General features: G+C 50.1%; 1 protein-coding gene across 1 annotated transcript; it reads right to left on the bottom strand.

Moving 5' to 3' along the window:
- Positions 1 to 3972: 3972 nt before the first annotated feature.
- Positions 3973 to 13837, bottom strand: PHB (prohibitin). The gene is made up of 7 exons (XM_035026899.1): positions 13763 to 13837; positions 12228 to 12342; positions 10727 to 10888; positions 8438 to 8580; positions 8148 to 8264; positions 5656 to 5751; positions 3973 to 4326 (listed from the first exon to the last, which is right to left on the bottom strand). The coding sequence occupies exons 2-7, from the start codon at positions 12313 to 12315 to the stop codon at positions 4114 to 4116; spliced, it is 819 nt and encodes a 272-aa protein (XP_034882790.1). The 5' UTR covers positions 12316 to 12342; positions 13763 to 13837; the 3' UTR covers positions 3973 to 4113.
- Between the last annotated feature and the right edge of the window lie 13464 nt (positions 13838 to 27301).

The following is a 27301-nucleotide window of genomic DNA, read 5'->3' as shown; positions in this document are numbered from 1 at the left end:
CACTGGGAAGTCGGCCCTGGGGGGCCCATCAGTGAAGGGATTGGGCTGCTAGACCCCGAGCCTCGGATCCAGAGGAGCTTGAAGTAACTTAACATGATGGTGCGGGAGGAGAGCTCAGCGGCCCGGCTGCCGACCCTCCGTCCAAACCTCGGTCCTGTGCTGGCTCTTCCTTCATCTGTTCCTTTGGCAAACACTCAGGAGCTCCCACCAAGAGCCAGGGACCTTGGACTTGGGGAAAGATCAGGCAGTGGTTGGGGGAAAGAAGAGGAAGGGGGAATGTTCAATCACTGAAAGGTCCTGCCCTTTATAAATGTAGAGTAGGAGAGAACACACAAACACACACACGTGTGCACACACACAAACCCAACGAGGGGAGTGCTAAACCACACACACACACACACACACACACACACTACAACCCAACGAGGGGAGTGCTAAATGCCTCATGGGAATGTGGATAGGAATCCAGGCAAGGTAGAGGTCATGAATAGGGGGCGGAGGGGACTTTGCAGATATTTTGTGGAAGAGAAAGTACTGGAGGATGGGAATATCTGGACCTGTGAAATGTGGGGGAAGGGCTCTCCAGGTTGAAGAGATGCCAGAGGATGCAGGGGAAGTGTGGGGGAGTGTAGACAAGAACTCAATTTGGCATGTTTTCACGGGGGGGGTGAGGGTTGTCACTGGCATTACTTTGGGGGCAATTCTTCGTAGGAGGAATCTGTCCCATACAAAGTAGGTCTTGTAGCATCCCTGCCACCCCCCTCCCCCTCCCCTAATGCCAGGAGCTGCTGGCTTTCTCAGTACTCCCCGCCCCACTGGAGCCACGAGGTTGGTTTGTGAAGGCAAGCAGGAAACTATACCCTTGGCCTAGAAAGGTAGCCAGCGGTAGCCGGACCGTGGAGGGCCTTGGATGCCAGGATAAAACCTTGCACTTGACGAAGCAAGGAGTGGCCACTGAAGGTTTTCCAGTAGGGAGGAGATAAGATGTGCTTTAGAAAAATGAAGTTTGGAACAATGTGCAGGATGAATAGAAGGCCTAAGAAAGACAGGGAAATCTGGTACAACCTCTTGCAACCTTTTCACTCAAGTTATCTTCAATGAGGGTGGGCTGCTTAGCTCACAATTATTGGCGGATGTCAAAGGTCAAGCGGAGGTCCTGACAGCACGTCTCCAAGCAGATTGCTGGAATGGCCTATTAGAATAGCATTTGCTAAATCAGGATTTGACTAATATTCCATTGCCTCTTCCTGTCTTTCAAATCAATGCACCTAGGGATGCCCACAATGCAACTCCTCCTCCCTTGGTCCTCCCTGGCAGAATTTGTGTCAAACCAGCAGAAGGAAGAAAAGGCAACCCTTTGAGAATTCTTCTCTCCCCTGCCTATCCAGGGTCCATTGCTGCCTTAGTAAGCAAGCGACCTCTCAGTGCCCGAACAAGGAAGCAATTCAGCCTGACCCGAGGAGAGAGGGAGGAAGGCACTCCCTACTCTGGCTCTTCACTGGCCAGGACAGGACACGGCTTTTGAGCCAAGGCCCAGAGAATCCCGAGCTGATAAAGGCCCATTGTGGCAGCTTCTGGAGAAACCCAGAGGCCATCAGGGGGCTCTGGGGCTCAGGAGCCAGTTAACACCACTTGAACATTTGTGGATAGAATGACTTGGCGGAAGTCAAGGCAGAATGAGGCCCCCGGGCTGCCAGGGGCACTATCCATGGCAGGCCGGCTAAAGGCCAAACCAGCAGGAGCCTGTCTGTGGCTAGAAGGGCTGGCCTGGAGGCAGGGGGGACCCACAGGCTGTGGAGGGCTTCCCTGCAGACACCTGGAGGAAGAAACCCAATCTCCCGCCAAGTGCAAGAAACGCAACTGCTCTTTTTAAAAAGGGCCTGGGGAGGGGGGAGTCTGCGCCCCCCCCCCCCAGGGGTGTCCACAGCAATAAACAGCAGGAAAGGAGGAAGACCGTCTGGAAGCTGTTGAGAAATTCTCCCTGCTCAGGGCTGTCATGCTTGGAGCGCAGGCACCTCACCATCTGCAGACCCCACTGCTCTTACCGCGAAGAACCAAGTGGGAAGAGACACCCCGAGATAAAGGGTGCCAGGGCAGCTGAGGAGTCGGGCTCGACGGGTGCCCGCAGGTGTCGGGCAGGACCAGGCTTCGGTGGGAAGTTTAGTTGGGCCCATTGCACTTCTGGAGTGCTCCGGGGGAACGGGAAGGGACTGGACCTCCGCTCGAAAGCCCTGGGAGGGGAGCAGGTGCAGGGGTGGGGGGACTGGGTCTCTGCCTTTCTCAGCTGACCGCTCACCCTCACTCGGGGTGGGGGGTGGTGGTGGCAAGGAATGCGAATCCAGGTCACAGACCGGGCTGTAGGGTCCTCTTTTTTTTTTTAAAGATTTTATTTATTTGACAGAGAGAGACACAGCGAGAGAGGGAACACAAGCAGGGGGAGTGGGAGAGGGAGAAGCAGGCTTCCCGCGGAGTAGGGAGCCCGATGTGGGACTCGATCCCAGGACCCTGGGATCATGACCTGAGCCGAAGGCAGTCGCTTAACCGACTGAGCCACCCAGGCGCCCCTGGAGGGTCCTCTTAAAGACCGTTCTCCTTGGCCAGGTGGTGAGCCCAGGGATTAAACCGAGCACAGAGGTGAAAGCATTGCCCGAGTGCTCACAGCACTGTTGTTCCTCTGTCTTGTTCCTCAAAGGATTTCAGGTGAGTGACTGGTTCACATCTCAGTGGTGGGTCCGCTCTCCCTCCCCACCATTCAAAACGCATCAAGTTGGCCCCCTCAGATGCCAAGTCATGTCTACATCAAAGCAAAACAGAGTAAGCCATATAAACCCATGATATGAAGCCACATAATGAACATCAGCTTCGAACTCCTGGGCACTGAATTGCACGTGGCTCCTGTGCCGTTCACGCCCCTCCCCCAAGGGGAAGGCAGAGTGGTACCAAAAGCCACAGAGGAAAGGCAACTCATCTCCACTCACGTGGCCTCCGAAGAACCCATCTTATGACAAAGCTCACCTGACACCACGGAGATTCATTTCAGGCTGGGGATGGCTCTGGAACACAGCACAAAGCTATGTTTTCTGAAACCAAAGCATCCCCCAGCCTTGCTGGAGACTGTCCCAGCTGGCGAGGCAAACACGTGCACACAAAAACTGCTAGAATGCTCTGTTCTGATCTCATGGCTCCCACAAACAAAAAAAGCAAACCCGTTAAGACTGAGCTGGAAGGTTCTGGGTGTCATTTATTGACGGCAGTTTACACACATTTGTTTTCTTCCCATGGCCATTTCCTTCAAAGCACAGGCACAGAGCCCTCTGGAAAGGCGGTCTCTGAATGAGGGAGCCAGAATGCAGGATGCACTCGGCTTTGGCAGGCGTGCTCAGACTCGGCAGGATGCAATCCTTCAAGCTGGAATTCCGTCGGGTGTCTTGAGACACCAAGGTGGGGGGTGGAGAGGAAGTCTTCAACAGGACTCACATCCCCGACCAGGCCTGCTCGCTTGCTCTCCAAGGCCATCCCGGCGGCAGGAGCCTGGGGGCGCCGTGCAACAGGCCCACCCACCTTCCCAGGGGCAGATTCTTCAGTCCATGCCCTGCTGTTCACACCTGCTTCCGCCAGCCCCGCAGTTAAAGAGAATCAGCCTTATGGTAAGAGACAGATGACTTCCTCTCTGACCCTCCCTAGCAGCTCTTCAGCTGGTCTGTGGAGGAACCGCTGGGAAACATGGAGACCCATGCTTTCCCGTCAGCTGAGTGTGCCGTATTCCTCACGTCCCGCCTAGACGACAGGCTGGAGGCTCCGAGGGCGCTCAGGCCAGCCACCGAGCTCCCCAGCCCCGGGCGCCAGAGCCTCTCTCCCGCCGACCGCCAGTGCCTAGACCGGAGCGCCGGTGGGCCCCGGGCACTTGGCGATTTGGGGGAGGGAGGCGGATCAAAAAGTGGATGGAAATGGGAAGAATGAAAAAGCTTCATCTGATAAGGAGAGATCTGAAGTGATTTCACTTTTATTTCCTTCACTTTAAGCCAATCGTGAAATTTCACAGTGATTTCTGGGGCGGGGGCAGAAGGGCGGTGGCGCGAAGAGTGGTCAGGGCCGGGGCCCAGTGGCCGGGTCTCACTGTGGCAGCTGCAGGAGCACGGACTGCCCAGCCGGCAGGTACGTGATGTTTCGAGAGCGCGACAGCTGGTACGCGATGTCCTCTGCGGCCTCCAGCTTGCGCAGCTCGATGAGGCCATCGCCCGCGGTGGCGAGCGAGTTGGCAATCAGCTCGGCGGCCTTGGAGTCGCCCTCGGCAGAGATGATGGCCGCCTTCTTCTGCTGCTCAGCCTAAGACAGCGGAGGTGGGGGGAGACCAAGATCACACCTGAGGGTGCTGGATGGCAGGCAGCGGCCTTGGAAGGACCAGGCCACACGCCCTCACTGGCTCCCGAAGGAACTCTGGGAATCTAGCTCCCCCACCTCCAGATGGGCTCAACAGGCACCGTCCACCCAATCCTCCTCTTTCCTGCAACGCACTGCCCACTCCTCGCCGTTGCGGGGACACATTTCTGTTGGCTGTGTAAGTATCTGTCTTATTTCAAAGTCCTCACTGACGTTAGCAGCAATCCAGCCCAGCCATCTTACTCTGAGCCAGGAGGAGCCAAACCGAGGAAAACAGGGGAGACAAAAGGTAGAAGCCATCCTCAGGCTTGACTTTCCCTCCAGTCCCTAGTCAAAGTGACTTTCGTCTAACACACCTGTTTGGGGAAACAGAGCAGCTGATGAGGAGCTACAGGCCCGTGTGATGCTCCCCTGAGCTAACCTGGTTCCAGCCCAGGAACCCAGGCAACAGAACACGGCTCTCCAGGCTCTCCCTGCCCGCATCAACAGGAGGACCTCTATCTGCAATGCCCGACTCGGTCATGGGCGGAGGGTACGGCATTAACAAATGTTAACTGAGCACCTACTAAGTATTCCCAGGTACAGTCTTAGACCTATGTTCGAGACTCTGGACACAGCGGGGGAAGGAAAAAAAAAAGCAAGGAAGTCCCTGCCCACAAGGGGTTTCCATTCCCTAAAATGAAACGCTGGCCACCCGTACATCACTCTTTTCCCTGCTTCAAAGAACTAAGGTTCTTGGATTAGGGCTAACCCAAAAAAACCAGCAGTGGGGAGAAGGGACAGCAAGAAATAAATACGCTTTTGCAAAGACCAGAAGACCAGGCTGCTGCGCAAATACAGCGTGTCCCATCACACTCTGCCACATCTGGATGGATTTAGTGCTGGAAAAAAAATCCAGTGACGAGAGCGCATCTGGCGCAGTGTTTGATCCTTTCTGCTGTCAGCTTTCACTGTGTAACAACAGTTAAAAATGACTTCGCAGTGAAGCTGAAAATATTCCAGGAGAAAACATTTTTATTTGCAGGCGAGTGTTTTTGATCTTAGGGAAGTGGAAGAAAAATGACCCTTCGGTGATTTTAAACATCACTTCACATATCCCTGACTAGCCCCCGAAGACTCTGGAACCAATTGCAGGAGGATGGTTCCTTCAGTCCCCTTCCGATGATCCCGGAAAAAGAGATGACAGATGATGAATTTCCAGGCCACCCAGCGAACGGGTAGACTGAGCATAGGAGAAAGGGGAGAGAGGCTCCTGCCATCTGGTTGAACGCTCACCTTTTCCACCACAAATCTGGCCCTCTCTGCTTCCTGCTGAGCCACCTGTTTGGCTTCTACCGCTTCTGTGAACTCCTTCCCGAAGGTCAGATGTGTCTAAGGGGAGAGAGGGCGCGAGATGAGGCAGCGTGATTGTTTAGGCAGCGCTGCCGCGAGGCCCCCACACCACTGGAAGGAAAAGACCAGGAATGGCTCCAGCAGCTGGAGGCCTCTGTGAGGCCAGAACACCCTTTCACCTCCACATCCGTGTCCAAACTGAGCTCCCACCCCCAGAAGCCTCGGCTGCCTCAACAGTGCCCGCGTGTCAGTGTGTCGCCCGCGGTGCGGAGATCTCAAGCAGAAAACAGCCCGTGGGCACCAGACGGTACCTGCTCAACTGACCACCTCCCCGGGGGAGAAGACTGTGGGATCCAGGACCCCCACCTCCGACTAGTGCTCATCCAAGGTCCTATGATGGCCCGTTCGGAGCCCCCAGAGAGGCCAGATGGAAAACTGAGCCCAAGAGGGAAGGATGCAGCTGGTTCTCAGGGATTCGAGGGCGTGATGCTCTCTGCTTATGGCTTAACCAGTCCACTTCTTTCTCACAGCAGCCTCCCCACGAAACAGGAAGAGGATGAGAGACGGTGGAACGCAAATCATGGTATTCCCCACATGTGAGTGCTTCTGGTAAAGGGTTTAAGAGAGAAGGCAGGGAAAGCTATTGCTTAGGGTGAGGGTTTACAACTCTAACTACCCACAGACCTTCCCTACTGACACGGTATCACTGAGCCTGGGCTGAGGCGAGGGTCTGCAGGGACAGCAGAAACGGGACAGAGCTCAACTCCTGATGCCTGGTCTCGAGCAACTGACTCATTTATCCAACTTTTTATTAAAATAAAGAAAGAAATGCAGGGAAGAATGGTATTGGTTTTGCTATCAAAATCTATTTGCCTCCTCTCCTCCCCGACCCTCCCAAACTCTGCTTTAAAAAAGGAGAAAAAAAACAAACACATGAGCAGCTCAAAACTTCTCAGGAGTAAATTCTAGTCCCACTGTCTTCCCCAACTTGTAACATGCCTCGCTCTTAACTGCAGCTGTTCTACTTCGCCTGTTCCATTTCTGGATTGTGTTCAAGGTCTGGGGAAGAAAATACAGTCCTGAGAAGTGAAAAAATGAGTAATTAAGGAATAACGTTTCTTTCTAAAAGGGCCAGGTGAGGGCAGCATATTCCCCATGAAATCTCATTCTCACACCTCTTAGATATGGTTTCTTGTGGTCGGCCCACATTTCCCCAGAACAGAGTATGTGGTTAAAGACTAGCGAAATGCCAAGCTTCTCCTTAGGTTTTTACTTAGCATTTTCTCAGAGCCAAGGTGTTTAGGTTATCAGTGAGTGGGACGGCAGCCAAGGAATTGCTCTGGTTAGAGGTGAGCGACTGCAGCCTGGCATCCTGCCAGCAGAGGGAGCCCACTGGCCCTGCTGCCGCCTCCGGTGGAGCTGCGCCCTGTGGGTTGGTGCTGGGCGCCGCGGGTTGGTGCTGGGCACCGCAGGTTAGGGCTGGGCGCCACGGGTTGGTGCTGGGCGCCGCGGGTTGGTGCTGGGCGTTGCGGGTTAGGGCTGGGCGCCGCGGGTTGGTGCTGGGCGTCGCGGGTTGGTGCTGGGCGCCGCGGGTTAGGACTGGGCACCGCGGGTTGGTGCTGGGCATTGTTTCAACAGCTAAACAGATGCTGTGTGTGAAGTGGTGCCCGTGCGCTGCACCGGAGAATGAACAGGAAACACCTTCCCTCGCTACCCGAACAAATCACTCCAAATGATTTTTCCCTGAGAATCTAGAAACACGACCCCTTCCCCTCACCCTCCTTGATCTGAAAGGCTATCCTGCCTGTATTGCTTTCTGTTTGAGTTATGGCATTCAGCGTCATTAATACACACACTCTACGGTCTCCAGAGGCTCGCTTACACCTCCGAGATGTCCCTTGCCCCCCACACCAGGCTTTGGGGAGCAGAACCACTCATTTATACTCAATCACCTTTCACCGGGGGTTCCCAGGGTTCACTTCACTAAGCTACGTAGACCCTAAGTGTTAGGAAATTCCCGGGGGCGGGGGGCTGGGTCAGGCTGGGAGGTCTGCACTGGGGAGAAAGACTCTCTGTGCCATCTCTAGCCTCACCAGGCAATTTCTTCCTGTGTTAAACAGGGCTAGCAAGACATTACTTCCTAGGGAGCTCCCGGGAACACTCAGAGTGTCGGGGAAGGTGAAAAATCTACTGGTTAGGGACCCTAGATCAGGCAAGGCTAGAAGAAGAAAAATGTGTGTGGCAGAGGGGAAGCAAAAGAACCCTCATCTGAAACAAACCCAAGGAGACTGCCTCATAGTCAAGAAGGTTCTGCGTTTTTGAGTCTCACACCTAGGAAAGTGGAAGGCAAGACCAACAGTGTCCACCCAGAAATGGAGCCAAGCACCTGAACAAAAACCGCAGCCCCTTCCTCACAGGCTCCCTGAGGGTCTTACCAAGGACACGTCATCCAGGATGAGCCCAAAGGTCGCTGCTCGCTCTGTAAGGTCATCGCTCACCTGTCTGGAGACCAGCTCTCTCTGGGTGATCAGTTCTCCAGCATCAAAGCGAGCCTGGTTCCAAAGGAGGGCACAAGAGCCAGTCAGGACGACAAGGAAGCAGAAAGGCCAGGAAAACTACCGGCCACGTCCCAACCCACCCACTGCCACTCTCTGCCTGCCACCTAACTATCTCTTGGAGGCCGGGCTGCAGGTTCCAGGCTCCAGGCTGAGGCCCTGTCACTCACCACCACCGACTTGAGGATCTCTGTAGTGATGGATGGTAGCACCCGCTCATCATAGTCCTCCCCGATGCTGGTGAAGATGCGGGGAAGCTGGCTGGCAACGGGCCGGAAAAGGATGCGCAGGGTAATGTTGACGTTCTGTAAATCTTAGGGTAGGGACAAATGCTGGAGTTACAAATAAAAACCCCGGTGGCCTTCTAGATGACCCCTCCTACCCTCAACTTGCTGTAATTTGTAAGTAAAGTTGCTGATGTTAAGACCCTAGAGGGCAGGAGCCCCTATGCATAGCTTCCTTGGTACAAAACCCAGCAGAGCCGCAGAGCTAGGAATTTTTAAAGGTTTGTGGTGATGACAGCTTTTCAGTGTGTGTTGAATGCCCTCGGACAGAAGCAATTCAGCTTACATGTCTGAGTGGTACCATGGGATGTCTGAAACAGCAAATGTTTTAAGAAAACAGGCCAATGCCAAGAATTTTCAGGTGAAGCCTTTCCAAGGCCCCCGCCAGGAGGATGCCTTGGAGAGGTTATCATGGGTCCTGCGGAAACAGTCCACACCGGCTGGACCAGGGGTACAAAGGCCAGGGCTGCAGTCCTACCCTGCTGTTCGCGAATGATGGGACCTCACTAAGCCTTAGCCAATCTCGGTTTATTTCCTTGTCTGTCAGAATGGGGGTGATTTCATCTGCCTTCCTGAACACTGGGGGGAAGTGAAGGAGAAATGAGATGTAACAGCACTGTGTCAAATGTGCAACAGATGTAAGGGGTCATCAGACTCATCTGGAGCATGCTTCTCATTACTCGGCCCAGGCAAAGGCGGGGGGCAGGGAGGGCTCACGAAGTTAATTACAACTTCCCCCGACGATTCAGGCCTGCCTGAGGCTAAAGCATGGTCAGCATCCTGGCAGTCACCAATGATACAGGGACCAGTCGCCCATGGGCTAGTTCTGAACCAGGCACCCAGAAAAGCGGGAAATGCATGCACACTAGTTCCTGATCCCTGGAAATTCCTACCAACAGTTTTGAAGATGAGTAAGTAACGTATCCTTACAACAGTTGTAAAACAGCAGAGAAAGCAATCTTGAAGAGGTGGGAAGCTTAGAACTACGCTCTTAAGTTAAAATTTTATTTTTCTTGATTAACCCCACCCCACCTTTGATCTCTTGTGGGAGGCCAGCCAGACCCTTGAGGGGCCAGGAGCTACAGGCCAGGTTGCCCAATGCCAATTTACTCGTCCCCGCCTCTGCCTGACATGCATCTCTTACTACAGTCCCAGCTCACACGAAGTTCCTCCCAGGAGCCTTTGCAGCCACCTGTGGGGGCTAGCTGTTCTCTGGCCCCCTCCACCCCAAGCCCTTGGCTCTAGAACTCACCACGCTTACTGTAACTGCCCATTCACGTGTCTATGTCCCTAGGGGGACTGAGCTCCCAGAGGCCCCCGCTTCAGTTATCTTTGAACCACCCCCACCCTGCGACCCAGCACAAAACGTGGAACAGTCACAATAAGCAACACATCCGCTGGGGAACAACACTGAAGGCATCAAATGTTGGCGAGACAACAAACCAACATCCACACGACCCTCGCCTCCTGCTGCATGGAAATGTCACTGCTGAGCCAGCCCACCTGCCATCCCATTTACCACCTGTGCATCTCTCTGTGTAGGATGGTGGGAGAACGGCGATGGCAGTTCGTTTTAGGCCCACTGTGAATCCAGGGGCATGTCAGCCACCAGGGGACTGCTCTCAAGGGACTCGGGCCCCTGGGAGGCGCAGTCTGCTGAGCGGCCAACTCTTGATTTCGGCTCAGGTCATGATCTCAGGGTCGTGGGATTGAGCCCTGGTTTGGGCTCCACACTGGGCATGGAGCCTGCTTAAGATTCTTTCTCTCCCTCTCTTAAAAAAAAAAAAAAAAGGTAACAATGTGAGGCCAGCACTGCTGGAAAAAGAGGCCTTGGAGAACAAGGCAAAGGGTGAGCTGGCCGTGAAGGCACACAGAATGGCTGGAGCCTGGTTTACACAGTCACTCTGGGGAATGAGACCCAACGGAAAGGGTCGACTGAGGGAGCAAAGGCACTTTTATATTTCTTTAAAACTGGAGCACTACATAACTTTTGAAATAGACCTTTGTGTATTTCTCTAAATCTGTACAGCTGTGTGTCTGCCTTAGGTCCATATTTCTATGAATCTGCGTTAAAATTCTCCAGGAAAAATATGCAAGGGGAGGTTCAGCTTCTTCTGGATCCTATGGCAACCCTCCCACACACTCTACTTCATGTGACCCACAGGCAAGACTCACCTTTGCTACCAGTGATCACTGGCACATTACGTGGTCGAGAGCGGCAATCAAAGATAATGGGTTTCTGTACCCAAGGGATGAGAAAGTGAGTCCCTTCTCCTACCACAATGTCCTGTACGCCACGGAACCGGTCAAAGATGACAGCTCTGTGTCCAGCATCCACTAGGAATGAAGGATAATGACAAGTCAGAAATATCCCTTCACCTTTTAACCAAAAAGGCTATCTGTGAAAGCTCCTTGGTGCTGTTATTATTGTCTCCCCTCTTCTGCTGTCTTCCCGCACTTCTGATCTCTAGCAGCTTCTAAGTAGCCACAAAACTGAGCGATCCCCTCCCATCCCAGTGTCTTCCCAAGGACTCAGGTAACAGGATCTGTTCTTCAGCATCCTTTCTCCTTGAAACAACTGGCTGCTGATTTTCTGATTAACTATCCCATCCCCCAACGCATTTTCAGGAAATCACCTCCCAAAGCTTCTTTCCAAAACTCACCAAAATCTTCACTGTTACCACATTCCATCCTGGTTCCAATTTAAGGCAGCGTTTCCCAGAAGCAGCTCCCTAACCTTGGAAATCCTAAAATTTGGAAGGTCCCACTCTTTCCAAGAACTTGGTTTCTCTCAGGTTTTAAGGGTTAACAGAGCTGTTCTTTTCATTCAGAAAGAAATCAGTGATGGTGATTACTGTCTAGTTGTGTGGAGTGGCTACAAAGATCAGAGCAGAGAGCTGCGCCATTTAAACCAAGTAAGCTTTTCTCGTCAGCTGTTCTGTCTCTGCCTTATTGGACTTTAGAGCTTCTCCAAATATCTTCACTCTGAAAGTAACCCTCCTCTTGCCAGACAGTCACATATGAGGTAGGTCAATCTATTGCTGCTTTCCAACCATGAAAGCCAGAGAAATGTCAGAGTTGGAAGGTAAACCAGTTCAGTCCTACTGCTCGATCAAAGAAGCAGCTGAGACCTAGGGAGGGGGAAATGGCTTGCTTAAGGTCACACAAGAAAGTGGAAGAAAAGTCAGCTTAAGCCCCTGCCACACTGTTAAAAGCTGGGCAAGGCACCTCGAAGATATTTTGTCTGGAATGACCCCTATGCAGCAGAGCAGAAACTCCCACTTGGGTAAGGGCACCAAAGATCTACAGCCCTTGCTGAGTTATTCCACACGAGGCAGAAAGGAACAGATGAGCTCTCCATTTCAGCTAGCCAGCAAGATCCTGACACTCGGCTGCAGCATCACTTCAGACCAACAAGAGCAACTGGGAACGTTTAACCAACAACTAGGCTGGGAGGCTCTTTGCAAAGAAAGGCTCTGAGAGAGCTTATGGCTACAAGGAAGGACAGAGGCTCGATTGACAAGGCAACCATATGGTGCGGGATGGCACCAGGTGACCCTCTTGGTCACAAACACATTCACAGACAGCGGCTGCCACGGGGAGTATCACGTGGGCTGTGCAGACCAATGGAAATCCTCCGGCAAAGGGCAGTGACCCACCACCCCCAGTGCCTCACCGTTATACAAGGCAGAGTTCACCACTCCTCCTGCAACAGCTAAGGCCAGGCCGAACTTGCCAATGGACTCAAACACTTTGGCAGCCATGTCTCCTTCTGCCGGACCCACTCACACCTATGGGGATAAAAACAAAACAAACAACTTGATCCCAAAATTCTAAGAGAAAGCCCTCTCTGAGACAGCATATTCACTTCTCAAGCTGGCTATTTATTTCCCCACTCCTGAGGGCTCTAAATCATGCACGGAAGGACATAATAAATAAATAACTCTACAGCTTGGAAAAGTGTAGTACCAATTCTGCTTTTTAAATTTTTCTACTTCTTTCTTCGTCTTTTTTTTTTAAGATTTTTGTCAGAGCGAGAGCATGCACAAGCAGGGGGAGGGGCGGGCAGAGGGAGAAGCACGCTCCCCGCTGGGCAAGGAGCCCTGTGGGGCTCGAGGGCCACAATCCCAGGACTCTGGGATCATGACCTGAGCCGAAGGCAGACGCTTAACTGACTGAGACACCCAGGCGTCCCTCTTTTTCTACCACTAAAGAAAGGGGGTCTGGGCACTTGATTCAATAACGGGAATGAGGCATGGGCTTGATACCCCCCCGAGAACTCCGCACCACACGAAACCACCCTTCCATTTCCTGGACAAGCGGGCCCCAAGACAAAGGCTGGGTGGTTGGTTCTGGATAACTCTGGTCTGGAAAAGTAACTCAAAGAATGCACTACATGGTGATGCCAACAGCAAAAGTAACACTAACAGTTGGCTTTTATGCCAGGAGGCAGTCTTCTAATGGCAATTATTTAATCCTCACACCAACCCCTATGAAGCAGGTTATTACAGAGGAGGAAACCGAGGCACACAGCAAGGTTACAAGAGGAACTGAAGATCACTCAGCCATTTCGTGGTGGAACCAGGATTAGAACTTGGAGGTCTAAGTCTAGCAAGCCTGACTTAACTCCTCACCGTAGTGCTTCTCCACCATCAGGCATTAAGAATAACCTGTTATTATGGAAGCAGGAGGTGGGCGGTATTCTGGGACCAAGATATCAGAAGAACCAACGGGGCAAAAAGGCTCTCGATAGCTGCAGCGCAAGGGAGAACCCTGGACGAAGGGGGAGGGCGGGGCTGAAGCGGGGTGGGCGGGAGCACGACTAACCTAACTAAAATCTACTCCCGCACTCAACTTTTTAATGCCCCGCCCCGGCGTCGTCGTCCACTTCAGATTCAAATCCTCCCTCCCAGACCTGAGGCTTCCTCGATCACTTCCAGTGCATTTCAATGTTCCTTACCCGAGGCCAGGCCACCGTCCGGACCCCGCAGCCTTTCCATTTCCAAGAGCTTCTGGATTATTCCTCACCCTGCCCCCATACGCACCTCCCTTACTCGACGCAACCCCTAGCTCGTCCCGGGCTCACCCCCTCTCCCCTTTGACACGAGGCGGACCAACGCACGCACCCCGCCCGCCCGAATTGCGAATGGGAACCCAGAAGGGATCTGCAGAGACGCCCGTGCGCCGACGGAACCTTCCCACCATTCTCACCTGCTTCCACTCTGACCTCCACATGAATTCCCCAAGCCACACATACCACGCATGCGCCGGGCAGCTCTTTCTCTTCCCCGCCCCCTTCCACGATCCGGACCTCCGATTGGTGGGGAAGAGCGCTGTGCATTCTGGGAAGGGCGGCTTGTGGCCTTACCCGGCTTCCCGGCTCTTCGCATATGAACTACAATTCCCAAAAGGCCATTCAGCGTCTGGCCCGCGCTGAAAAGCCTTTCCTCTTTGGTGGGAAACGGACGAAAGGTTGTCGCACAGCCTTTTGGGGGCTGTAGTGCCTTGGGGTTAAATGCACGTGCCTGTCCTGAACGGGTGCTGGAGCCTGCCAGGAGGTGAGCCCTAGGGCCTCAGAAAGAGTGGCTGGGGATGCGGCTGGTGTTGGCAGGGATGGGCCGGGGAAAGTTTACGGCTGATGAAGGAAGACAGGTGAGCACCCTGCAGAAAGTTGTGGGGAGATAACTGGTGGGCTGAGAGACCTTGAGGGAAGCAGATGGGACCATCTTTCCAAAGCCCTGTCACGAAATGTCCTGAGTGGTGGGACATTGATTGCCCGAGCGAGAAAGAATCTTAGAAACCATCTGGACTAGAAAAAGAGGACTAGAGAGAGGAAGAGATTCATTCACGGTCATGCACCAATTTAACAAAGGGGCTGGGCTTAGAGTCCGTGTCCCCTGGACACGCACACACACACAAACTTATTTGGAAAAGTGGCAAGAATAATACAAAGAACACATAACTCCTTTACTCAGATTCGTCTATGGCTAACATTTTGATCCATATGCGTTATCATTTGTTCTCTCCCTCTCTCTTCCCATCTTCTCTCTCTGTATTTTCTAAGAATAGTGGCATCCTCTTATATAACTTAAGCAAGTTTATCCCCTGCATGCCAATTTTATCCATTGACCCAATAATGAACTTTATAGCAATCTCCACACCCCCACCCCCATACAGGATGCAGTCTAATATTAGGTACTGTATTTATTTCTCCTGTCTCTTTAATCTCCTTTAATCTGAAAATTGTCCTCAGCCTTCCTTGTATTTTATTACATTAAAACAAACAAAAAGCATATTCTCATTTTGGTTTTGTCTGATGTTTCTTCATTATTAGATTCGGGTTTTTCGTTTTTAACTAGGATACTACCTAAATGGTGTATGGACACTTAATTTTAACAAAACTAGACCCATTTCTGGATTCTACTAGGATTGGATTCTTTCAACTTCTTTTTCCCGCATCTCCTCTCTTCTCTGTCCCCTTTCTTTGTCTCCAGTTTCAAATGACCAGAGATAGCCACAGCAGCATTCTTCAGGTGGTATGAGTTTGCCCTACCCAACCACAATTTTTCCCTCTGACTGCCAGAATGCAAGCTCTATGATAGCTGAAGGTTTAGTCGGCTGTCTTCATTGTTCTATTCCCAGAACATACAACAGTGCCTGGCATCCCGAGAGTCACCGCCTTAGAGAGAAACCCACTACCGTATGAGCACTCATGCACATGAAGCTTCTAACCAGCTCTTCAGTGCTTGAATTACTTGGGATATTAGTGATGAGGGAACAGAAGGCAAGCTGAAGACAAGCACAAGCTGACACCCTGCAACCTCCCCCCATTCCCCACTCCTGGGTGGGACCTGTATGACATTCTTCCAGGAATCTCCCAACTATCTTAATGTGAATGCCTTGCTAGAGGGGAAGACCACCTTAACTTGACAATGGCAAGGCCTCTGGTATTTTATAGGTCCTCTTTAGCATATGAAAGTTCTTTTGAGATCTCCCTTTTTCCTTACCTCCCCCAACCCCATAGTATATAATCAGCCACTGCTCACAACCCCCCGTACAGCAGCTCTTTCTGCCCACGGGTCCTGTCCCCGTGCTTTAATAAACCACCATTTTGCACCAAAGACGCCTCAAGAATTCTTTGGCTCTGGACCTCACCTCACCAAACTTCACCTATATTCCAAAACCATATCGTTAGTTAGAACAAAGTCTAAGTTGCTGTATCAAGGAGATCCCCAAATACAGTGAGTGGACTAAAGAAGATAGAAGTTAATTTCTCTTTGCTCCACAGGCCATTCACAGGCCTAGTTTTCTTTCATCTCATTGGTTGGCCATCCCCTAAAAGATTGTCTTTACCTAACCGTGGGCTATCTGTGTTGCAGCCTGCAGGAAGGGAAGATGGGAAATTTAGGATAGCAGTTTTGTTGTTGAGCAAACGAGTCAGAAGCAGCACATATAAATTCTGCTCTATTTTGTTGATGAAAACTTGGCCACATGACCTCATCTAGTCACAGAAGAGGCTGGAAAATGTATTCTTTAGCTGGGCAGCCAGGTAGCCAGAAGAAAGGATTTGAGGGCTAACCAGCAGTCTGAGTACCTTACTCTCAAACAGAACAGTCAGAAAAGTGCAAGTCCATTTGAGAAAAGCCATAACATGAAAGAGAAAATCAAAACACAAACAGCTAAGCAAAACAAAACAAAAGCAGCACAAACAAAATATTTGGCAGAATCAGAGACAAGGCAAGGAGCATAAAAATCTAAACAACCTAACCCTATAGTCGGTATCTTCAGATAAAGGGAAGGATCCTACTATCCATGAACCTAGGAACAAGAGGCTATTAAGATAGATAGGTAGAGATGAAAGGCTTAATGTTTTCCCCCAGAGTCAAGAACAAGGCAAAGCTTCCCACTCTCATCATTTCTAATCAACATTAGGAGGTCTTAGCCAGTATAATAGCCTACAATAGGCAAGAGAAATAAATAGGAGCCTTTCTGCATGGCTACTGATAGCAGAGGGCTGTGAAGCCCCATCATGCAGACTGGCGTCTGCAGGCCAGTCTCTGGGCTCTTCGAGGTGCAACAGCCTATGAAGTGAAAATGAATGAAGGTCATCCTGATGTTTTCCAAAAACGCCTCAGAGGATGGCTGTGATAAAACCACTAGGAGCAGAGCCACATGTAATGAGCATATAGGTAGCTGCCAATGAAAATTCAAGTCCCTAACTATTGTGGTTAAAAATTCTTCATTGCCTAGGAGTGCCTGGGTGGCTCAGATGTTAAGCGTCTGCCTTCGGCTCCGGTCATGATCCCGGAGTCCTGGGATTGAGCCCCATATCGGCCTCCTGGCTCAGCATCTTAAAAAAAAATTCTTCATTGTCTCAAAAGCATGCAATTGGAAGGAAAAAATAAAGAATTGGTCAAGAAAACCTGAACTGAAGCGGATGAAGAAAATTAATATTTTATTTAACATTGGTCACCTCACAATTAAGTTACGTAGAAAAATACATGTTTGAATACTTTTAATTGCTGGGCAATAAAGTTTGTTATCTTTAAAATATATTTAAAAAAAGAAAAAGAAATAGGCATTTAGATTGGGAAAGAAGTAAAACTGTATTGTGTATGTAGAAAATCCTTAAAAATTATTTAAAAAAACTATTAGAACAAAACAAAAACAAACCTATTAGAACTAATAAGTGAGCTTAGCAAGGATGCAGGACATAAAGTCAATTTACAAAAATCAGCAATAAACATTTGGAAATTGAAAGTTAAAAATACCATTTACAATAGCATCAAAACTACGAAATACTTAAGAGATGAATTTCATGCCACCTGTGCAGTAAAACCTACAAACATTGGGGTGCCTGGGTGGCTCATCTCTTGATCTCAGCTCAGGTCTTGATCTCAGGGTTGTGATGTCAAGCCCCATGTTTGGTTCCACACTGGGTGTGGATCCTACTTCAAACAAACAACAACAAAAACACCAACTACAAACATTGCCGAGAGAAATGAAAGAAGACTGAAATAAGTGGAGAAATATACACCATATTCATTGAAGAGAAAAGTCAATATTGTTACAATGTCAATTTCCCCCCAACACTGGTCTATAGATTCGAAGCAATCTTAACCAAAATTTCACCAAGCTTTTTTCTGTAGAAACTGACAAGTTAATTCTAAAATTTAGATGGAATTGCATATATGTTAAGAAAAAAAAAAAAAGAAGGTAGCAGGAGGGGAAGAATGAAGGGGGAGAAATCGGAGGGGTAGACGAACCATGACAGACCCTGGACTCTGAAAAAAAAACTGAGGGTTCTAGAGGGGAGGGGGGTGGGAGGATGGGTTAGCCTGGTGATGGGTATTGAGGAGGGCACATTCTGCATGGAGCACTGGGTGTTATGCACAAACAATGAATCATGGAACACTACATCTAAAACTAATGATGTAATGTATGGGGATTAACATAAGAATAAAAAAATTAAAAAAAAATAGATGGAATTGCAGAGCACCCAGAATTGGCAAAACAATTTTGAAAAAGAGAACAAGGTTGAAAGGTTTAGTGTACTTGAAGGGTAGTGTCCACTCATCCATAAAACTACAATAATCTGGAATGTGTGGCATTGGTTCTCAGCAGAACAGAAGAGAAAATCCAGGAATAAACCCACACATCTGTGTCAATTGATTTTTGACAGAGCTAACAATGTTATTCAATGGCGAATAGATAGTCTTTTAAAAAACTGGCACTGGAGCAACTGAATATCTGTATGGGGAAAATAAAAGTATTTGACCCTTATCTCACACAATACACAAACATTAACCTGAAATGGATCACAGACCCAAACGTAAAAGCTAAAACCATCAAACTGGGACGCCTGGCTAGCTCATTCAGTAGAGCATGCGACTCTTGCTCTAGGGGTTGTGAGTTCAAGACCCATTTTGGGCATAGAGCCTACTAAAAAAAATAATTAAAAAACTATACAACTTCTAGAAGAAAAGCAAGAGAAAATCTTCATGACCATGGTGAAAGTTTCTTACGTAGAACACAAAAACAAACCGTAGACCAAAAAGAATGTGATAAATGGGAGTTGCAGAAAATAAGAACAGAGAAAACAGAGGATGATGTGATCAAATAAATAATATCATGAATTAAAGGACATGAATTTCAGATTAAAAGATCATTCCAAGTAGAGCACAATGAATGAGAAAGGCTGATGCCAAAACTCATCATCCTGAACTCTCGGAACAATAAGGACAAAAAGATTCTAAATGCTCACAGAGAGGAAAGAACTAGAGTCAGGATGGCATGGACATCTTACCAGCCCCACTGGAATTTAGATACAAAGAAGCAATGCTTTCAAATTCTAAGGGAAACTGCTTTGCTACCTGGTTTTGTATACCCAGCCAAATGATCAAGTGAGATGTTAAAATCAAGACATTTTTAGAATACAAGGTCCCTAAGACTACATTCCATGCATTATTTCTCAGGAAGCTACTTAAGGATGAGTTGCAGCAGAAAAAAAGAGAGCAAAAATTTAAAGATAAGACATAGGATTCAGGAAGTAGGTGATCCAAACATAAGAGAGGCAAAAGGGGGCTCAGAGGACCCTAGAAAGCACCCAGAACAGATGGGAGCAAAAGGAAACAGTGTTCCAGGAAGAAACAAGATTGCAAAGAAAAAAAAATTTGTTTGAAAATACTGACAATTTTAATTACTGTGAGAGAATGTGGGGAATAATTAGCAATAAATATATAGAAAAGTAAGCACATTTTATTTATTTTTTAAAGTTTTTTTTTTTTTAATTTTTTTATTTGACAGAGACACAGTGAGAGAGGGAACACAAGCAGGGGGAGTAGGAGAGGGAGAAGCAGGCTTCCCGTGGAGCACGGAGCCTGATGCGGGGCTTGATCCCAGGACCCCGGGATCACAACCTGAGCCAAAGGCAGACTCCTAACGACTGAGCCACCCAGGCACCCCTAAAGAGTTTTTATTTTTAAGTAATCTCTACACCCAACGTGGGGCTCAAACTCACAACCCTGAGATCAAGAGTAGCATGCTCCACCTACTGCACCAGCCAGGTGCCCCCGTAAGCACATTTTAAAAAAAGAGAGACAAATTTAATTCCAGGGGGAGTGGAGTTATTTAAGATAGGAAATAGTATCATAGTATACTATGTGACTCAGCTATGAATAACATTTTCATAGTCATTATAATGTAAGCACTTAATGATCTCATAAAATATGAGATGGCAGCTCTATGGGGAAGATGGGGGAAGGGAAAGATGATGTGTATGTGGGTGAGCTAAATCTCCATCTTCCATTACAGGAAGACAGCAAGTAATATTTACAACCGAAAACTCAGTAAGTAGTTGATTAAGCATGTGACTTAGAAACATGAAGGGAAATACCAAGAGAAATAGATCAAAGAATTGCAAACGTTAGTCTCTTGGGGGCAGTAATTTGGGTGAAAAGAGCAGGAGTGGGGACTTCTGTTTGTCTTTTTAAGCCTTCTGGAACTCTTTGAATTAACTGTGTGCATATATATCTTTGATAAAAAATAAAATTCTTTTTTTTTTCTAGATTTTATTTATTTATTTGAGAGAGAGAATGAGAGAGAGAGAGCATGAGAGGGGGGAGGGTCAGAGGGAGAAGCAGACTCCCCGCCGAGCAGGGAGCCTGATGCGGGACTCGATCCCGGGACTCCAGGATCATGACCTGAGCCGAAGGCAGCCGCCCAACCAGCTGAGCCACCCAGGCACCACAAAAATTAAAATTCTTAAAAAAAGAAAGAAGATAGCTTAAAGGAGGAAGCATTCACAAGAATATACAACGGAAGTTATCTCCCTGAATGGCTACAAATAATTACAGAAGATGAAGGCCATGATAATTAAGCAGTATAAGAAGACATCTATTCATTAAAAAAATTAAAAACAAAACAAAACAAAAAAAAGAAGACATCTATTCTTCTTAGGCAGAAATACAACTGACTTTTTTTTTAAGATTTGTTTATTATTGGGGCGCCTGGGTGGCTCAGTCGTTAGGCGGCTGCCTTCGGCTCAGGTCATGATCCCAGGGTCCTGGGATCGAGCCTCGTGCTCTGCGGGAAGCCTGCTTCTCCCTCTCCCACTCCCCCTGCTTGTGTTCCCCCTCTCACTGTGCCTCTGTCAAATAAATAAATAAAATCTTAAAAAAAAAAATTTGTTTATTATTTGGTGGGGAGGGGCAGAGGGAGAGAATCTCAAGCTGACTCCCCACTGAGTGCAGAGCCCCACACGGGATTCGATCTCGACCCTTAGATCATGACCTGAGCCAAAATCAAAGTCGGATGCTTAACCGACTGAACCACCCAGGCAACCCCAGAAACACAACTGGCTTTTAGCTAGAGGGAGATGTCTCCTCTTTTGTATAATATTTAATTTTTGAATTAGAAAATGGAAAATGTGTTCACGGTAGAAAATAGGAAAAGAGAAAAGCATACGAAAGCAAACAAAAATCACCTCCAACTTCAACATTCACTGAATAATCGTTGTTAGAATTTTGGTCTTTCCTTCATTTTTAATGTATAAATAATCGGGATCAGAGTAATATGCATCTTTGTGTCTCGCCTTTTTTTTCACTTTATATTCTGTTGTGATCATTGTGTCATTAAGCATTCTTTGTAAGCATGGAAGAAGAAATATAGGATAGGAGGTGAGGAAGTAGAAATTGAGTGTGTCAACAATTCTTTGCAAAGGGGAGAAGAGAAATTCTTTGGGGTAGGGGCTGGAGGACGATGGGGGAGCATAGGGTCTCCCTACCCATAGGAGACTCGCCATCCTGTTTGCAGACGGGTAGGAATTAGCCCGTGGTGAGAATGATGATTCAAGATGGGGTGGTTCACCGATGGAACAGAGTCTCTGGAAAGGTGAGGGGGGTGGGCTTTGGAGTGTAAGTGGAGTTGTCGCCATGCAAGAGGAGAGGGGGAGGAAGGGACAGGGCAAATGCAGGAGGTTTAGGGTTTGGTGGCGGGAAATGGCAGAGTCATGGCGGATGGTTTCTCAGTGAAGTATGGGGTAAGGTCCTCAGTTGAGAGGAGGGTGGAGCAGGAGGGGTGGGGGCGCTGGAGGAGAGGTGAGAGGGCTGGGCTGTTCCGTGGAAAGGAAGCAGGACTGCTGGAGAGACACAGCAGGACGGTCAGGCCGAATCCAGCCGGTAAGAGGCTTGCAAACTTAAATACAAGTGACTCTGGCCAGGGGTGTGAGTCTCTCCTGCAGGGGCCAGGCGTGGAGAACCTGATGGCAGATGGCATCCAGGCTTGGGGTTTTACCAGGTGGGTTATGAGAACAGAAAGCGGGGAAGCGGGGGTGGGTCAAGGGATTGCATGAATCCAGAATCCTAGAATGTAGGCTGGGCAAGAAGGGGGAAGTCAGGAAGAGCTGATGGGGGGTGGGACAGTGGTACCTGACCAGGAGGTCTCAGTGAGTTTGCACAAGTGTGGCCGCAGGTGGGGCTGAGCAAGCCAGGGGCCGGAAGGACAGGAAGCGCTGGCTGGGAAGTGGTTTCTGAAAATTTCAGAGCGGGTGTAGTTTCTGGCGAGGATGAGGTTCAGGGAAGGAGAGGTCAAAGAACAGTTAGGAACAAGGTGGGGAGAAAAGTAAATGGATCACGGGGGTGAGGGGTGGCTTGAAAGGATCTGGGATTTTTAAAGGAGGGAAGAAGGAGGAGAAAGGAATGAGAGTCAAGGAGGACTCTTCTTTGCCCTCCAAGCCCCAAGGTGTTCAGTTTGAGAGAAGACAGGCTTCCGTGGAAAGGGCTGCTAGAGAGGCTGCCAGGAGGGGTGGGGGGTCCTGGGCAGAGGTGGAGATAGAAGGGGGGTGGCTAGTCATAGATTGGAACACAGAGGGCCCCGTGGGGAGGCTGAGGGGGCTGGAGGGGACGAGGGTTGGGGGTGGGGTGGGTGGCAATGAAGGTGTGCCAGGCAGTAGGAGGGACGGCAGTTAGAGTGACATTGGGTGACTTCTGGTGGGATGGAGGTGAAGAGGGAAATGAGGCACAAGGAAACTGGTCTGGGGGCCTCTGTGATGGGGCGGGGCCCAGTCTCTTCCTGTCCTGATACATTCTTCTCGCTGTGGCTTGGCCTTCCTCGACACTAGCATCCAGATCCCACGAACGGGGGCGCCCAGACTCTGTCCCCTCTCCCTTCTCTTCCTCTCACCTGACTTCTTTCCTGCTGACCCCAAAGCCCCTGGAGGCCAGGACCACGTTGGTTTATCTTTGAGTCCCCTGTGCTTAGACCATGCTGTGCTCAAGGTAGGTGCCCTCCAGGCATGTGCTTGATGGAACTGAATCCTTCAGGAGGGGAAAGGGGGAGAAAACATGCCTAGTGAGTACCTTCCGTGTCCAGGCAGATGTTAGACCATGTTCATCAAGTCCGTGGTTTCCCTAGTGGAACACTGGCACTCAGCTAATGTGAGCGATTATTATTTACTCCTCCTACCACCTCACTGGATAGGTGTTATTACCCATCCTCCTCTATGTATTCATTTAACAAGCATTCCTAGATGCCCACCATGTAGCAGACTCTGTGTTAGACCCTGAGAATACCATGTACATATGAGTGTGCTGGTCCATCTTGGTTTAACCCCCTCCCAGACCCATTCTCTGTCCTGCCCTGGAGGCAGGGAGGCCCAGCTTTTTGGCCTGAATCAACCCAGCTCACTTGCCAGCTACTTCCAGGTGGGTGAGGCCAATGGGAGGCACTGGCAGAAGATGGGGCGGGAGGGAAATTGGAGGATTTCTTGATTGTTTCTTCGTCGCTTCTTGCTTTGAACTGTGTCTCTGGCAGTGGCCCAACGGCAGCCTCTATAGGTTCCATTCCTCTTCATGGTTCTGGTTCTCGGGGGACTTTGGTAACACTATTCCCCTGCCCCCATCACCCAACACACACAGAATGGGGAGACACTCTTCTGAGCATGCCAGGACCTCAAACTTGTGCTTAAGTCCCCAGGGGCCTCCTTGGCAAGGGGTCTAGGAGAAGTGGTCACTGTGTGTGGGCCCTACCCTTCCTCCACAGCTACCACCCCGGGGCTCGGTGCCGGGCCTGGCACTGGTACAGGGTGCAGAGAGAGCCACAAATGCACGGTTCTTGCCTCCCAGGCTTCTCAGGGTCTAATGCCCGAAACATAGAGGGCAGAATATGTTGGAAGGAAAGGGAGGGTGGGAGAGAGGAAGGATGGATCCATGTCTGAGCCAGTCCCCTGAATCCACTCTTTCCCCATTGCCAAGCCAGAAGTCATAACCAAATGGTCTCCAAAAGGTCACGGATGGTGTAAAGGAGGCACCTTGGTTGTAGGGAAAGGCTGAACTTGAGAATCAGAAGGCCTGGATTGGGTCCCCACTTTGTCACTCTTGCCGATCCTGTGACCTTGAGCGAGGCATTCGCCTCAGTTTTCTCCTCTGCTAAATGGAGGCGGAGAGCACAGCGCTCATGTTCACGTGGTGCACAGAAGCACCTCCATGCCTGTGCACATGTTACTTGCTGTTATAACCACATCCCATCCCTGTCCCCAGGCAGGCGGCCCTCCTCACACAGGCCCCCTTTTCCTTGCTCCCTCAGGAGTGCAGTCACAGCCAGGAAGGAAGAGAAGCTTTCACCCTCCTCGGATGCCACACACAACCAACCTTTTGCCTGAAAAAGCGAGGGAGAGTCATGCAGATTGCACCCCCTCCCCAGCCCCAGGCTGTTAAATAGGCAAGAATCTTCCACTTCTAAAAGACCATATGGAAAAAGAAACAGATGGGGGAAGGGCGGAGGAAGCCCTGCAGAGGTCTCCCACTCACCTCTGCCCTCCAAGGTGGGCTGGAGGGGCAGGGAGGGAGGTGGAGGGGGAGGCTGGGACCTGGAGGGATGGGTACCAGGTAGAAGCCCCAACAGAAAGCTAGATGCGGTTCTAGAAGCACTTCTCCATCTCCACTGAAGCTTGGAGGGACCTGGCACCTGCCTCGCAGCGTAATCTGGCCTCTTCGTAAAAGGGAGAGATTGATGATGAACTGAAATGGAGAGGTTCAGGGGTGTAGATGGCCCCATCCTGGGAGTGTGTGGATGGGGCAGGGGGTCTACAAGTCCCAGGATGGCTGTGTGGGGGTGAGCTTTAGTTCTGGCAGAAGTTTGTTGAGCACCCCAGTACATGGGAGGGTCAGACCCTAAGGAAACAAAGGTGAAGTAAGCATGGTTCTTGCCCTCAAGGGGCTCTTAGTCTGGCGGAAAGAATTTGGATATGACAGTGTGGGATATGGACCCTGCCCCTCATCATCAGCCATGGAAACACATCCATCATGGCCCAGGACTCTGGCCTGGAGAAGACAGTGTCTTGCTGGGGTCAAGCCTCAAGATTGACTGTCTCCTACAGGGGCAGGTGGAGTATCTACCGGGGACTGGTAACTGGTACTGGGCCCATTTTGGAGATTGATCAGAGGGAATTGAGTCCGATACTCCAGGGACTTGGACTCCAAGCTGAGCTGGGACCAGGAACAGTGCTCCTTATGGCCGCTAGGAGGAGCCAGTGTCCTCAAGTGGACTACAGGGTGGTGCTCTCTAGGGATGGGGAAGAGATGGCATCTGAGGTCTCCAGGCCTCTCCCAAACACCTCTCCTTTGACCCTGGGCTATCTCTTTCTCTGTCACACACATGGTTGTAGTGGGGAGTGGGGTTCCAGGTTCTGTGAAAATAGGCAGATTGTGCATAAATCAAAACCGATCTACATTACAGCTTCCCAACCCAGAGCATGAGCAACTTAGGGGGGGCAGTTTTAGCCAGGGCATTCTACTCATCTGAGCCTCAATTTCCCCATCTGTGAGATGATCTCTGAGGTCCCATGCTTCAGTTAAAGCAAGGATTCCAGAGCCATGGGGATCCTGCAGTTTGCAGGTTCCCAGCACTGGCCTCTCCCCTCTTCCTCCACCCTTCACTGACTTCTGCAGGGGCACAACGGCCCTTCCCACTGCCAAGCTCGCTGTCCCCCTTTCCGCCCTCTCTGCCCACACATTCCTTTGTGTGTAGGGGTAAGAAACAGAATCTCTGAGAGACTGGTGACCTCTGTCAAGATCAATACTCTTGGCATCACCTGGGCCTTTCAATCCACAGTTCATTCCCAAATACAGACGGGGTCCCCAGCTCTTAAGCAGGCTCTCTGCCTGCACATCTCTCAGGTCTCTGCACCCTAACACACACCCTGACTCCAGACTGCTCTTCTGCTTCGGCTGTCCACGTCAGGAGTGGCTCCAGCACCCTCCCAGGGAGCCAAGACCGAGGTCTGGGTGTTAACATCAATCCCTTCCATCTCACACGTCCCCTTTCCTCATCACGTGACCAAAAGTCCAGACACCCTTACCTTGGATGTGCCCACGCTCTCTGGCTGCTCCTGCCCCAGTTCAGGCCTGCATCATTTCTTTCCGGAACCAGTTGGTCTCTCTGACTCCAGTCTGTCCTCTCTCCAATCTATCACCCATCTGCGCTGCTGCCAGAGAGCTCTCTCTAAAACACAAATCTGATTATGCCCATCTCTGCTTCAAAATCTTGGCTGTAGCCTTGTGGCCGAAAGATAAATCCGAAGTCCTAATGAGGCTTCCAAGTGCATTCATGGTCAGACCCTTGTTTCCCGGTCCAAGCTCATCTCCCAGCATGCTCCTTGGTCCATCCATTCCACCCTTTTCCCCATCCCCTGATCAGCCCATGTTTGTTCAGGGTCACTGCCCTTGCAGACATTGTCCCCTCAGCCAAGAATTCCGACCCTGAGTTTTGCTTGGTGAACTTGGACTTCTTGAAGACAGAGCTCAAGGCTGTGAAGCCTTTCCCAAGTACCCCATCACACTTCTCTATATCCCTATTATCTCCCCCGCTAGGCTGTAAGCCCCTAATGAGATCCTATCTCCATATCTGATCAATGCTTGATGGGTGGTAGGATCCAACGCTGGAGTTTAAATGAATAGCCTGGGAAACTGCACGCTGGGTTGAAATCTTCCCTTTTTTTCTGCTGGAGCCCACGCCAGTGGGGAGTCAGGGAAAGGCCAGAGTAGCAGGGGATGAGTGGGGAAGATGGGGGAGACCAGACCAGCTGTGGCCTTGCAGACGAAAATAAGGAGTTTGGATTTTTTTTTTTTCTTTCCTGGATCTCAGGTACACAAATTTAATCCATGAGCTCATACTCCTCGGAGGGTGAGGTGGGGTCATCACCCTCATCACTGCCACTGCCACCTGACCATGTTCTTGGTCTCTCCCTTCACACACAATGAGAACCCCCAAACACGTATCTCGTGCGGATCTTCCATTCTGCCTACTTCTACCTACGGGAGAGTTAGAGTTGCATTCTTGAAGTAATGAGAAGTCTTCGGAGGCTTTTAAGCCAGGGAATGACATAATATGATTTTCATTTTATAAAGATTGCTGTGTTTGCTCTGTGGAGAATGCGTGGTAGGGGGCAAAGTGTGGTTGGGAGACCAGAGAGAGGCTGCTGAAGAGGCACAAATGAGAGATGAGGTGAGGGGGAGGGGTGGCAGTGGAGAGAGAGAAAGTGGGTAGGTGGGCATAGGTTTTGGAGGGAGAGCAGACAAGCTTGGCCGGTGTATGAGATGTGGGGGTCAAGAAAGAAAAATATCTAAGCAACGGAGATTCCAGAATTTCTATATAGAAGGGCTTGGGGGGCAGTCATTTGGTTAGAAGGGGGGTTGGGGAACTTGTCTAGAAGCTGTGTGCATGGCAAGTGCACTGTTTTTATTTAGACTGCAT

Source organism: Mirounga leonina, unplaced genomic scaffold, assembly GCF_011800145.1.
Source record: "Mirounga leonina isolate KUSES-001 unplaced genomic scaffold, KU_Mleo_1.0 Mir_200, whole genome shotgun sequence".
In the NCBI taxonomy this organism is placed as follows: Eukaryota; Metazoa; Chordata; class Mammalia; order Carnivora; family Phocidae; genus Mirounga; species Mirounga leonina.
This window is presented reverse-complemented; position numbering and strand designations above follow the sequence as displayed.

Excerpts from the sequence above, each read along its gene's own strand:
- PHB (XM_035026899.1), bottom strand. The coding sequence starts at position 12,315 with ATGGCTGCCAAAGTGTTTGAGTCCATTGGCAAGTTCGGCCTGGCCTTA. Across the intron at positions 10,889-12,227 it reads GAACTCTGCCTTGTATAACG|TGGATGCTGGACACAGAGCT; the intron begins GTGAGGCACTGG and ends CTTCATTCCTAG. Across the intron at positions 4,327-5,655 it reads CCAGATTTGTGGTGGAAAAG|GCTGAGCAGCAGAAGAAGGC; the intron begins GTGAGCGTTCAA and ends CCGCTGTCTTAG.